Raw genomic sequence first — 13,806 nt, 5'->3', positions numbered from 1 at the left:
CTGCACATTTTAAAAAACAAAACTAGAGCAAATAAAATTTAAAAGACTACTTAAAATCAACATATGTATTGAGTACTTCTCTACTTTTTTATTTTAGTGTAAATAACTGTTTAGACCTCAGATGTTTCTTGGGCTTTGGGGCAATTTGGATCATAAAACTCTTCAGCAGGGCTTTATCTTTCAGTAAAAACCTTGGCTGGATAACTTCTTAGCCACTGCCAGTTTTCCTGCTACCACTGCATCTTCCAGTCTTCCCTTCATGGTTGGAAAAGGCTGACTATGCTGTGAACGCACTAGCAGTTTTCTTAGTTTTCAAGGCAGAAGTGGCCACGTTGCTAGTGCTGTGATGGGGATGATGGGTTTTGCTTGGGGCTCCATTCTTTCTCAGGGAAACCACTGCCCCCCCACCCCACCCCACCTATTCCCTCTGCTCTCCAGGCCTGAGGTTTTGCTTTTCTGTCTTCTAATCACTTAAAAACATGCCAAAAAAGAAACTATAGTTTTAAACAGTTGGAACTATTCCTCAAAATCTTAATGTGGCAAAATTGGCAGCTAGTGAAGTTTTTAAAAACAGACTTTTATTTTAGAACAGTATTAGATTTACAGAGTTACTGCAAAGATAGTACAGCAAATTCCCATAGACCCTACATCCAGTTTTGCTTATTAGTATGGCGCATTTGTCACAAATAATGAACCAGTAATGAAACATTATTATTGACTAAAAGTCCTTTATTCAGATTTCCTCGTTTTTTGCCTGCTGCCCTTTTCCTGTTCCAGGATCCTATCTAGGGTAACACATTACATTTAGTTGTCATGTCTCCTTGGCCCCAGGCTCCTCTTGATTGTGACAGTTTCTCAGGCTCTCTTTGTTTTCGATGACCTTGACAGTTTTGAGGAGTACCAGGCAGGCATTTTGTAGAATGTCCCTTCGTTGAGATTTGTCTGATGTTTTTCTCATAGTTAGCCTGGGGTGATGTGTTTTGAGGAGGAAAAGCACAGGGGTGAGGTACCATTCTCATTACATCATATGAGGGGTATATACTATCATTGACAGTATTTTATCACTGTTGATGTTAACCTTGATCACCTGACTTGAGATGGTGCTCATCAGGTTTTTCCACTGTACAGTTACTCTTTTTTCTCTCCCTCTCCGTACTGTACTGGAAGGAAGTTGCTTTTTATGTGTAGCCCACACTATGCATGAGGGGAATTATGCAGCACTTCCTGGCAACTAGGAGTATATGAAGTTCGGTACTTAAAGACCAAAGGTTAGACAGCGACACCTGCTGGTGAAACATAGTAGACTCACGCATAGACACTGAAGCCAGAACTGAGAGAATGGAAGTCTCCAGGATGCCCATGGTGGATCCAGAGTATCTTTAAGTCTGGTTTCCTATGGTCTGGGTAAAAGCAGTGAGTAGAAACATCTAGAGAATTAAATTCTTGATAACTTTTTAGTGCATATCTGCGGTGGAGAGAGATTTAATGTAGGAGAACATCTCTGACGTAAACGTGAAAGTCAGACTGCAAACAAACTCTTCCCCCCCCCCCCCCCCGCCAGAGAAATTCGTCTTACAGCAGCTTTGCTGGGAGGTATCTGTTATTAATAATCGACTTTGGTCCTTTTACTAGGCCTTTTTGCTGCCCTTGGGAAGGTGAAGGGTAATAAGATAGACAAGGGACTCCTGCCCAGGGGAGTTAACTACCAGATGGAGACCCAGTAAACATGTAACAGAATTATTGTTTAAATTCTCATTTCTTTTTTTTTTTAAAGCTTTATTGAGGTATAATTCAGTATACCATACAAGTCACCCATGTGAAATGTACAAGTCAGGGGCTTTTGGTATATTCATAGAGCTGTGTAACCATCAGCACAATCAGTTTTAGAACCTTTTCATCACCCCCAAAAGAAACCTCTTACTTCTTGCCTGTTGCTTCCAAATCCTCTATATTCCCCATTGCCTGGCAACCACTACTCTACCTGTCTCTATAGATGTGCCTGTTCTGGACATTTCATGTAAGTAGAATCATACACAATGGCCTTTTGTGACTGGGTTTTTTTTCGTAGCATAATGTTTTCAGGGTTCATTCATGTCGTAGCACGTGTCAGTGCTTTGTTTTTATTGTCAAGTAACATTCCATTCTATGGATATATCATATTTTGTCTGTCCATTCACCTTTGATGGACATTTGGGTTGTTTCCACTTTTGGGCTGTTACGAGTAATGCTGCTATGAACATCCATGTGCAAGTTTTTGTGTGCACATATGTTTTCACTTTTCTTGGGTCTATACCTAGGAATATAATTGCTGAATCATGTATAACTCTATATTTAACCTTTTGAGGAACTGCCGGACTGTTTTCCAAAGTGGCTGCATCATTTTACGTACGCACCAGCTGTGTATGAGGGTTCCATTTTCTCCACGTCTGCATCAACACCCGTTATTATCTTTCTTTTTGATAATAGCCACCCTAGTGGGTATGAAATGGTATCTCTTTGTGGTTTTGATTTGCATTTCCCTGACAGCTAATGATGTTGAATTTTTTTTTAAATGTACCTTTATTATCTTCCTTGGAGAAATATCTGTTCAGATCCTTTGCCCATTTTAAAATTGGGTTGTGTCTTTTTATTGTTGAGTTAAAATGGTTCTTTATATAATCTAGATACTTATCTCTTCTCAGATATATGATTTGCAAAAATTTTCTCCCATTTAATGGGTTGTCTCTTTATTTTCTTGATGGTGCCCTGTGGAGTACCAAGTTTTAAAATCTTGATGAAGTCCACTTTACCTATGTTTTCTTTGTTTGCCTGTGCTTTTGGTGTTTTAGCTAAGAAACCATTGCTCATTCCTAGGTCATAAAGTTTTACACCTATGTTGTCTTCTAAAAATCTTTTTTAAAATTATTTATTTATTTTTGTCTGCATTGGGTCTTCGTTGCTGCGCACGGGTTTTTCTCTAGTTGCGGCGAGCGGGGGCTACTCTTCGTTGTGGTGCGTGGACTTCTCATTGTGGTGACTTCTCTTTGTTGCGGAGCATGGGCCCTAAGCACGCGGGTCCAGTAGTTGTGGCTCAAGGGCTCAGTAGTTGTGGCTCAAGGGCTCAGTAGTTGTGGCACACAGGCTTAGTTGCTCTGCGGCATGTGGGATCTTCCTGGACCAGGGCTCGAACCCGTGTCCCCTGCATTGGCAGGCAGATTCTTAACCACTGCGCCACCAGGGAAGTCCCTTCTAAAATTTTTATGATTTTAGCTTTTAGAAAATGTAGATCTTTAATCCGTTTTGAGTTTGTTTTTATACAGTTAGTTTTCATTTCTTTAACCAGTGAAGCTACATATCTTCTTATGACTTTATCGAATGTCGGCATTTCTTTAATGAATTGCCTCTTTATTTTTCTATTTTTTTTCTTAGTGGTTTGTAAACACTCCATATCTGCGAAGGAAATTAACCCAGTTGAGAATATCTATTTTTTTCTCTAGTTGTCTTTTGTCTTCAGCTTGACTCCATAAAAGATAACATCTCTTCCCTCCCAGCCAAGTTAATTTTTCCCTTACAGTTTCTGGCTTTGAAGCTTGTTTCTAACCTAGGATGTTAAAAAAAAAAATGTTCTGTATTTTCTTCTATTACTTTTATGTCCTCATGTTTTATATTTAAATCTAGAATTTTTTCTGATGCGAGATGGGAGGATCTTATTTTTTTCAGATGGTGGGTTGTTCCAGAACCATTTAGGAGTAATCAGTCGCCGGTGTAATCGTTTGTGTGTTAGACTATGTCATGCATTAGATTTGTACATTTTGGGGCTATTTCTGAACACTTTGGTTCATCGATCTCTTTTCTGTTTCGTGTGGTGTCCCTGCTACACTACTGAATCATTACAAGTTTACGGAACGTTTCATCATCTGGTTGGATAGGCCCCCATCTATGCCCACAGTAGTCTTTGTTTTCCGAGACGTTCTGCCTATTTGCACGTTTTGTTTTTCCGGTGAATTTTAGAATCTTTTGGATCAGTTGGAGAATGGCGGGTGGTGGTGGGTTCTTGGGGTTTTTTGTGGGTTTTTCTTTTTGCCAATTTTAGTTACAGCTGTGGTTAAAAATATGTGAGAATTCTGAAGCTTTCAGAGTCTATTGCTTACGTTATGAGCATGGAGATAAAGTTCCCACTTTTTTTGAGCTTCACTGGAGCCATGTGAAATTGTAGGTGAACAGCCAGCCAGACTGTGGTTCTGGGGAGGCCCCAAGTTCTTTCATCTGCCTCTCTGCATTGGCTGTCCTGAGACCTGCCCTGTTTCCAGCCCCTATGGCTCTGAACTTGGCAGCTTCTGGGGCTCTGCTGGGGAAATCCAGCCCCTTACTTCCTTAGCCGACTGTTCCCTTGCCTGAGTAGTGTCACAAGATGGTTGATACTGATGGATTTTTCTCTCAATCCAATCTTTTCTGCTTTGTGTCTTTAACAAATTCTGTTCTGTTAACAGTACCTTTATATTTTCTGGTGCTGCAACAGATTTTTCTATTTTTATATGGCTTTGTTTTTCTGGAATTTTAAAAGCAGAAAGAAATAATCATATGTTCTTCAAATGCCAACCTAAAACTAGAACTGTGCTGGATGTGTTATGTTTGTCATCTCATAATGGCAATTCACTTTGTTTTTCTTTGTAATCTAATAGTTGGAGCCACCAGAGAGTCTTCATTGTGACATGGTTTTTGCTTTTTAATTTATTTTTTGTCTCAGAAGTTGGTTTTAACACTGCTTCATTTACTGGGGCACAAATAATTACACAGCAGAGAGATTTCATGACTCGATGGGTGCACATTTTGAAGATGAAGCAAATACATTTATTAAAGTCTTTAGTTTTTGATTTCACTTAGAAATTTAATGTTTGCTTCAGTTTTTATGAAGGGAGCTTTGCTGGAAGGATGCATTTGTATTTATTGTGGACCCAGTTTTGTTTTGGGTAGTGGTAAACTCATGGGAATTAATAGGAAGAAATTTGTAATGCAGCATTTGTTTTTCTTAATATGAAATAATCAGTAAGAAGTCTAACTTCACTTTCTAGTTGGCTCCTTTTTCTCGTACTGTTAAATATATATGCTTTTAGCTTACCAAGTAGATAAGTTAATAAATAGTGAATCATTAGTTGAACTTTCCAGTACCTGAATTAAATCAGGCTTTGTGACTGTTCTTTAAAAAAAAAACTTTGTTCCTATAATTTTATTGAAGTATATTTAATGTACAATATTATGTAAATTACAGGTGTACAATGTAGTGATCACAATTTTTAAAGGTTACACTCCACTTATAGTTATTATAGAATATTGGCTATGTTCTCTGTATTGTATAATATATCCCTGTAGCTTATTTTATACATAATAGCTTGTACCTCTTAATCCCCTACCCCTACATTGCCTCTCACCTCTTTCCTCTCCCCCCCCCCCCCCGGTAACTGCTAGTTTGTTCTCTATATCTATGAGTCTGTTTCTTTTTTTGTTACAGTCACTAGTTTGTTGTATTTTTTAGATTCCACATATAAGTGATATCATAATAGTATTTGTCTTTTCTCTGTATGACTTATTTAGCTTAGCATAATACCCTCCAAGTCCACCATGTCGTTGCAGATGGCAAGATTTCCTTTTAACCTTGATGCTCTTTAATTTATTTGTTACTTATTTTTGGTTAGGAGCAATATTTTCTGTTAGTTTGATATAAATAGGAAAAATAGTTTTCTGTCAAGTAGTGGGTATGCAGTAAATATTTGTTGAATTGCATAGAAGAAGCAATTTAAAAGCTGACAAGAGGAAACGGGACATATCAAGACTGAGCAAATGAAATCTTTGTCCAGATTTCCCACCCAGAAATAGTAGCTTTTCTGGGACAATCTACTATACTTTTGTTTCATAGATTATAAAATACTTTCTTACAAACTAATATAAAATACGATATATGTGAAAGTGCTTTACCAAAGTATCAAGTGCTATAAAATGTAAATATTTTAAGATTAAACCTTGAAATATTTAATGGGTTATTGTAATGCTTTGCAGATAGGATTTTTTGAAGGTTCCAACATATATATGCATATATAGTTTTAAAAAAAACTTTTTCATTATGGAAAATATCAAGCATACCAAAGCAGAGAGATTCAGCGCAATGAACCCTCATGTTGTCATCACTTAGTTTCAGCACTTATTAACTCATGACCAATCTTGTTTCATCTCTGTCCTTACCCACTCCCTCATCCTCACACCAGGTGATTTTTTTTTTTAAGTGACATAAACAACAAAAATTTTTTATCTTGTAGTTCTGGAAGTTAGAAGTCCAAAATCAGTCTCATTGGATTAATATCAAGGTGTCAGTGGAGCAGGATAGAAAGCCCAGAGATAAACCCACGCACATATGGTCACCTTATCTTTGATAAAGGAGGCAAGAATATACAATGGAGAAAAGACAGCCTCTTCAATAAGTGGTGCTGGGAAAACTGGGCAGCTACATGTGAAAGTATGAAATGAGAACACTCCCTAACACCATACACAAAAATAAACTCAAAATGGATTAAAGACCTAAATGTAAGGCCAGACACTATCAAACTCTTAGAGGAAAACATAGGCAGAACACTCTAGGACATAAATCACAGCAAGATCCTTTTTGACCCACCTCCTAGAGGAGTGGAAATAAAAACAAAAATAAACAAATGGGACCTAATGAAACTTAAAAGCTTTTGCACAGCAAAGGAAACCGTATACGAGACGAAAAGACAACCCTCAGAACGGGAGAAAATATTTGCAAACGAAGCAACTGATAAAGGATTAATCTCCAAAATGTGCAAGCAGCTCATGCGGCTTAATATGAGCTGTAGTGAGGTAAGTGTCCATCATCAGATGAATGGATAAAGAAGATGTGGCGCATATATACAATGGAATATCACTCAGCCATATAAGAAACGAAATTGAGTTATCTGTAGTGAGGTGGATGGACCTAGAGTCTGTCATATAGAGTGAAGTAAGTCAGAAAGAGAAAAACAAATATCGTATGCTAACATGTATATATGGAATCTAAAAAACAAACAAAAAAATGGTCATGAAGAACCTAGGGGCAAGACGGGGATAACGATGCAGACCTACTAGAGAATGGACTTGAGGATATGGGGAGGGGGAAGGGTAAGCTGTGACAAAGCGAGAGAGTGGCATGGACATATATACACTACCAAACGTAAAATAGATAGCTAGTGGGAAGCAGCCTCATAGCACAGGGAGATCAGCTCGGTGCTTTGTGTCCACCTAGAGGGGTGGGATAGGGAGGGTGGGAGGGAGGGAGATGCAAGAGGGAGGAGATATGGGGATATATGTATATGTATGGCTGATTCACTTTGTTATAAAGCAGAAACTAACACACCATTGTAAAGCAATTATACTCCAATAAAGATGTTAAAGAAAAAAGGGGGGCGGCGGTAGGCAGGGCTGTGTCCCTTCTGAAGGCTCTAGGGGAGAATTTGTTCCTTCCCTTTCCAGTCTCTAGAGGCCGCCTGCATTCCTTGGCTCAGGCCTCTTCCTCTTTCTTCAAAGCCAGCAGCATTGCATCTCCTCTCCTCTCTGACATCCGCTTCCATCCTTGCATTTTTTTTTTAATTGAGATAAAATTCACATAAAGTTCACCGAAGTGTATAAGTCAGTGGCTTTTATTATATTCACAATGTTTTGCAGTCACCACCATCTAATTTCAGGACATTTTCATCACCCCAAAAAGAAACCCCATACCCATTAAGTAATCACTTCCCATCTCCTCTTTTCCCCAGCCCAAATATCATGAATAATGTTTGAACATTTGTTGTACAAGTTTTTGTGTGAAAACTTGCTTTCAATTATCTTGGCTGTATACCAGGGGATGGAATTAATCGCTGGATCACATGGTAACTCTATGTTTACGTTTTCGAGGAACTGCCAAACCGTTTTCCGCAGTGACTGTGCCATTTTACATCCCCGCCAGCAAGGTATGAGGGTTCCGACCTCTCTATATACTTGCCAACACTTGTGATTTTCCTTTTTTTTTTTTTCTTTTATAGCATCCTAGTGGGTTCAGAATGGTATCCCAGGTGATTTAAAAAAAATTTTTTTTGGCTTAAAACATGTGGAAGTTTTATGTTTAGTCCACTTCCCTTTTTTGCTTTCTGTTCTCAGTATTTACCAATTAATACAAATAGTTGGCATTCATTCGATATCTACCATGTGCTGGGAGCTGTGTTGAACTCTTTCTTCACTTGTATTATTTCATTTACAGAGTGTAGATGCCCTTGATTTTACCAGCAATCCAGATTCCTATGCATAGACAACCCAGAAGGTAATTATAAGGGTGAGGCAGAGAGTAGGTATATCGCTTTAAGGAAGCTTGAAATAGGAAGAAACAAATTTATAAAGCCATGTACATTTGGCAATAATGATGCTTATTACAGAAGGAAATTCTGTTCGCAGAAGGGTTCACCCTAGGGTTCCTTTAACTAGCAAGCTCCCCTGATTCATTAAACAAAGTTCAATGTACTAAATCTGAAGAATGGATAACTCTTTTCAGAAGGTTATCTGTTACGTGAAATGAGGCATACCTAACTACTTATTTGCTCATTAGGCCTTTTCCCTGAGTCCTCTTCAGCATAGGCAAATGAGAGTATGCCCAACAGGACTCCTGAGATAAAAATATCCACTGGGTTTGGTAATTACAAAGTCACTGATCATCTTTAAAAGAGTGGTTTCTACATGAAGCAGGGGTAGGGCAGAGAAACGCAGCATTGAAGGCAGTACCAACGATGGCTTCGTTTTGGGGTGAAGAAAGGTTGGGGGTTGAGAAATCAAGGGGAAGAGTGGAAGTAAAGGTAAATGATTCTTTTCAAAAAGGTTGAATGAGACAGGAAGGAGAGTGGAGACGATGTAAGGTCAAGAGATAGATATTTTTTTCTTCAGGTAGAAAGAGAACCAACCATGTTTTTGTAGACTCAGAATAGAGCTGGATGAGGGGATGTTGAAGATAAACAGTAGAGAAGGTATAATTAATTGATGGTGACAAGGTGCATGATAGTAAACTAATGGGTCAAGGACACAGATGGAGTAGTTAGCTTTGGGGAGGGGGCTGTTCTCTACAGCCACTTGAGGCACGGAGGCAAAGGTGGCACCCAGTAGAGTCTTAACTCTTGAGATCTAAAACATACGGGCTTTCCAAAGCTCTTCAAGTCGAGGCTGTTGAATTCTCTCATACCCAAGTGCTTCCTTTCCAGCAGTGCTGGTGTTGCCAATTCCTAAATATTTGAAAGCTTTCGTGTTATAAATTGGGTTGCTTCTTGGCTTTCTCACTCTAAGTGCTTAGGTCTCCACATTGCCTAAGTCTGTGTTCCTGTATCTTATTTATTTCAGCATTTGTGTGTGTGTGTGTGTGTGTGTGTGTGTGTGTGTGTGTGTGTGTGTGTGTATGTGCTTGGGGGTCTATAACTTAAAAGAAAAAAAAAATCTCTATTTTCACACATTACAGAGTTTAAGGAGGTTGCAGACTTAAATGCTTGTTCCAGTTTTTCAGTCTCCTCGTCAACACTTGTTCTTTCCTTTCCTGTCTTTCTCTGTCTCTATTATGGTCATCCTAGTGGGTGTGAAGTGGTATCTCACTGTGTTTTTTTTTTTTTTTAACATCTTTATTGGAGTATAATTGCTTTACAGTGGTGTGTTAGTTTCTGCTTTATAACAAAGTAAATCAGTTATACATATACGTATATCCCCATATCTCCTCCCTCTTGCGTCTCCCTCCCACCATTCCTATCCCACCCCTCTAGGTGGTCACAAAGCACCGAGCTGATCTCCCTGTGCTATGTGGCTGCTTCCAGCTAGCTATCTGTTTTACATTTGGTAGTGTATATATGTACATGCCACTCTATCACTTCGTCCCAGCTTACACTTCTCCGCCCATGTCCTCAAGTCCATTCTCTACATCTGCGTCTTTATTCCTGTCCTGCTCCTAGGTTCTTCAGAACCCTTTTTTTTTGGATTCCATATATATGTGTTAGCATACAGTATTTGTTTTTCTCTTTCTGACTTACTTCATATTTCATAACCAAAACATTTTCTAATTGTGCATTAGCAGATACTCTCTTTCCCTGTGGTGGCAGTAATGAGGAAGGCCTTTTAATCAAGCTGTTGTGGAAATAGGTTAAAGCTCAAGGATCCCTTGGAAGCCAGGTAGTTTTAAATTGCCGACAATATTGGCTCAGAGTAAATGCAATGGAGAGATTTATTTGAGTGAGGAGTAAAGGAAGTTATATTATTAAGAACCTTTAAGCATAAACCTAAACAAAAAAATTGCCTTAGAAAAGGTATTTTTTTAGATACACGGGTTTCCCTAATGTACTTATTTTTTCATTCACCAAATTCTTTTACCCCTTGAACTGGGAGTAGGATGTTAAGATATTTAAATAAATTTTTGTGTGGCTGATGTTGTCTGACTCCTTTCCTTTCTTTCTTATCTTGCCTTAACTTTCCCATTATATCACCTGTGCATCAAGCAACGTAAAGATAACTATACCGTCCGATTTACCGGTAGACGTTAACTGACTGTTTTCTGTGTTCCAGGGACCATGCTCTACTGTTTCATTTCTTGTATTATAAAATTGACTGGGTAGTTGTGATTTACTCCATGGGTATTTTTTTTTCAGAAATATTTATACTGATGACTACATAAAGATCTGACCGATGAAGAAAGACTGTTCTTGACAGATGGTCCTAGGACTTATTTGCTAGCCTGGTTTTTCTCTGCACTTCCTTATCAGTTACTCTGAATATTTTTGTTCATGTCATTGTAGCCACTTCCTGAGAAGTTTGTGGTAAAAGGTGTTGTGGATCGTTTTTCAGAAGAGTTTGTGGAGACCAGAAGAAAAGCTTTGGATAAATTCCTGAAAAGAATTACGGATCATCCTGTGCTTTCTTTCAATGAACACTTTAATGTTTTCCTTACTGCTAAGGTAAGCAGAATTTTTCATGTTCCTCTCCCAGGTTAGCATTCTTTGGGCTCTTTCTTAAAAGCTGTTTTGATCTCTCACAAGCCACCCCCGTAGTGGGTGTCATAGAATTGCTCTGGGTTTGTTTTTTTTTGGTTTTGTTTCTGGTGCTCATCGGCCCTGGCACGGTTTCCATGTTAGAATTTAGGAGAAATATCCCCCTGCAGCAGTCAAGGAAGTTAGAATAGTTTCACTTACCAAAAGCAGGGATAAGTGTTTCCCTACACACTTAACCGGCGATATTACTGGGTGAGGCCGTTCTGACCAACGGTGGGCACGAAAGGGAAAGAATGTTTATTGAGTGTTTGGTAAGGACATATTTCACAGGAACCCTGTGAGTATTTGCTTATAGCCTCATTTCACAGGCAAGGAAACTAAAGTTCAGGGCGTGTGTGCTAGTTCAGCTGGCATCACTAGGATGTGAAATAGGGTCATTGTGGCTCCTGAGGCCACAGTTTGCACAGACTGCCCGACCAGGAGTAGTTGAGCATTACTTGCCCACGGCCAAGTTCCTAGCCAGTGGGCACTTCCCAGGCACTTGCCAGGGAAATAGTTGGGGCCTACACAGCGGCCAGATTCTATGTATTCAAACTCAAGCTGGCGCCCCCGACTTTTCTCTGAACTTCCCTGTTGGCAGAACTGACCGGCAGCCTGAGGTGCTTGACTCTGATTGTCTGCAGATATGGGAGCTCGTGTTCAGACTCCTGTGCCAGCTTCCCTCCAGCCCCATCTGTTTATTTTCATGTATCCTATTCTCACATTCAGGCCATAGGTAATTCATTCCATGTTGGCAAGGGTATTAAGGCCCAGGTACTTTTCCGTTTTCTTTTTCAAAATGGCAAAATGGAGAAATATTTACAGACAGCATCAGTTGCCGTAAAGACGTTGGAGGGGATGCCATTCTCCGGACGTACGAGCCACCTGGCAAAGTCCTCCAGGGTTGTGGGTTTTCTTTTTTACTTTTTCCTGGACCTCAGTTGGCACTTAGCCTCCTTGATGACATTCCTGTTCCTCTTCTTTTTTTCCTGGAAACCTTTCCCGCACAGGTCAAACTTGTGTTCTTTTTAAAAATAAGTATTTCCTGGTGAACTGCTTCTCGGACGTAGTTCTTCCAGTGACTACACAAAGTAAAATCCACTCTCTTCCCCAAAAGTGCAGCTCACTGTTTCACCCAGATTAGTGGTTCGTTGTCCAGGCAGGCCCTCAAGTTTCGTCATTTTTATTGAATAAAGAGACAAAGGAGGAGAAAGCTTGGACCCCCGGTCATTAGGAATTTTTGTAAAGAATAAGTAGGAAAGGTGGTTTTTTCTTTTTCTTTTTTTTTGGGGGGGTATATGTGGTGTTCATCTGTGGACCAAGCAATATGAACTGATTTTATTTTTAATTTGCTCAATTTTGTCACTGAAGTATAACATACATAGAGAAAAATATACAAATCACAGCTCAGTAAATGATCACAAAATGAACATACCTTTATAATCACTACCCAATCAAGACAGAAAATCCCCAGCACACTGGAAGCCTCTCTCATCTCTGCTCCCAATCACTACCACCCCGCTCCTCCCCAGGGTAAACAGTATCCTGATTTCTATCATCAGAGATAACTGATTTTTTTTTTTAAGCCCTTCAAAGTCTTAATCAAAATCTAACTTGACGTGAGTGAGTACGGGGGAGTTGGCTTGTTTAAAAACAACAGCCTCCTGCCTTAGTTCAGTTTTATTTGCTGAAGCAAATGCACTAAATAACCTCATCTTTTCTTTTATTTCTTTTTAATTGTGGGAAAATACACATGACATAAAATTTACCATCTTAACCATTTTACAGTGTACAGTTGGGAAATGTTAAGTATATTCACCCTGTCGTACATCTACTCTCCAGAACTTTTTATCCTGCGAAACTGAAACTTTGTACCCACTAAACAATAACTCCCCATCTCACCCACCCCGTACCCCCATCTTTTAAAACGCTTTGAATAACTTGGTCCTGTCCTTAGATAGGCCACTGACATGCTCTGCCGTAGTGAACGCAGAAGCTCTCCTCTTCCTTGTGATGACATGATCTTACCACAAATTAGAAGCGTCCTTAAGAAGAAACCACTGATGCTGGGGGAGGTGGAGGATGCTTAGTATCAGCTGTGTTCAAATCAGTGTTTTCATTGTTGGCAGAATGGGTGCAGCAGTCAGATAGGTACGACTAAATAACTGTACTCAACACGTTAATGAACTTGGTTAACTGGGGATTCTTTGTAAAGTGCTACTTGAAGTAGAGTTTATGCAGTCCAGTGAGTCCATTTGGATCGAACCCTGATCCAGAAAAACATTGTGGAGCAATTCCTAGAACTCCAGGGCTTCAGTTACGGTCTTGTGAAAGCCTGGTGCCTACAGGGATGCTTTTATCTAGAGTGTATGAGGTTAGAAGGGGAGATAAGATCATTATTTTATTAAAAATGTTTTTCTTTGGCTGTGGCATGCAGGATCTTAGCTCCCCAACCAGGGATCGAACCCTCGCCCCCTGCAGTGGAATTGCAGCGTCCTAACCACTGGACCGCTGGGGAATTCCCCGAGATGGGATCCTTAGAACATTGTCTCAGGCAGGTGGCATAGAAAGGAAGGACAGAGATGGAGGAGGGAGCTTAGAGGAGGTTGCTGCCGTTTTTAAGATCAGTGAGCTTCGCATATATTTCACATGCTGACGGATTAGAAGTTGGAATTATAGACAGGAGAGAAGGGATGGTTGAGAGGGCAAGGGCCTTGGCTGGTGGGGGGAGTGTGGACAGGAGAGGGCAGAATCAAGA

At 39.7% G+C, this 13,806-nt stretch overlaps 1 protein-coding gene across 12 annotated transcripts in view; it reads left to right on the top strand.

The window, feature by feature from the left end:
- SNX30 (sorting nexin family member 30) overlaps positions 1 to 13,806 on the top strand; it is a 120,857-nt gene that overhangs the window by 57,239 nt on the left and 49,812 nt on the right. For all 12 annotated transcript variants that reach the window (XR_010944908.1, XR_010944907.1, XR_010944906.1 and 9 more), the window contains one exon: positions 10,818 to 10,976. Coding sequence is in view for 2 of the 12 variants with exons in the window: in XM_067743642.1 (XP_067599743.1) it covers positions 10,818 to 10,976 (159 nt within the window). In the remaining 10 variants the exon portion in view is untranslated. The remainder of the gene's footprint in view (positions 1 to 10,817; positions 10,977 to 13,806) is intronic.

The sequence above is a fragment of the Pseudorca crassidens genome, chromosome 7, assembly GCF_039906515.1.
Source record: "Pseudorca crassidens isolate mPseCra1 chromosome 7, mPseCra1.hap1, whole genome shotgun sequence".
NCBI classification, from domain to species: Eukaryota; Metazoa; Chordata; class Mammalia; order Artiodactyla; family Delphinidae; genus Pseudorca; species Pseudorca crassidens.
Note: the sequence above shows the minus strand (reverse complement) of the source record. Positions and strands in the feature narration are given on the sequence as shown.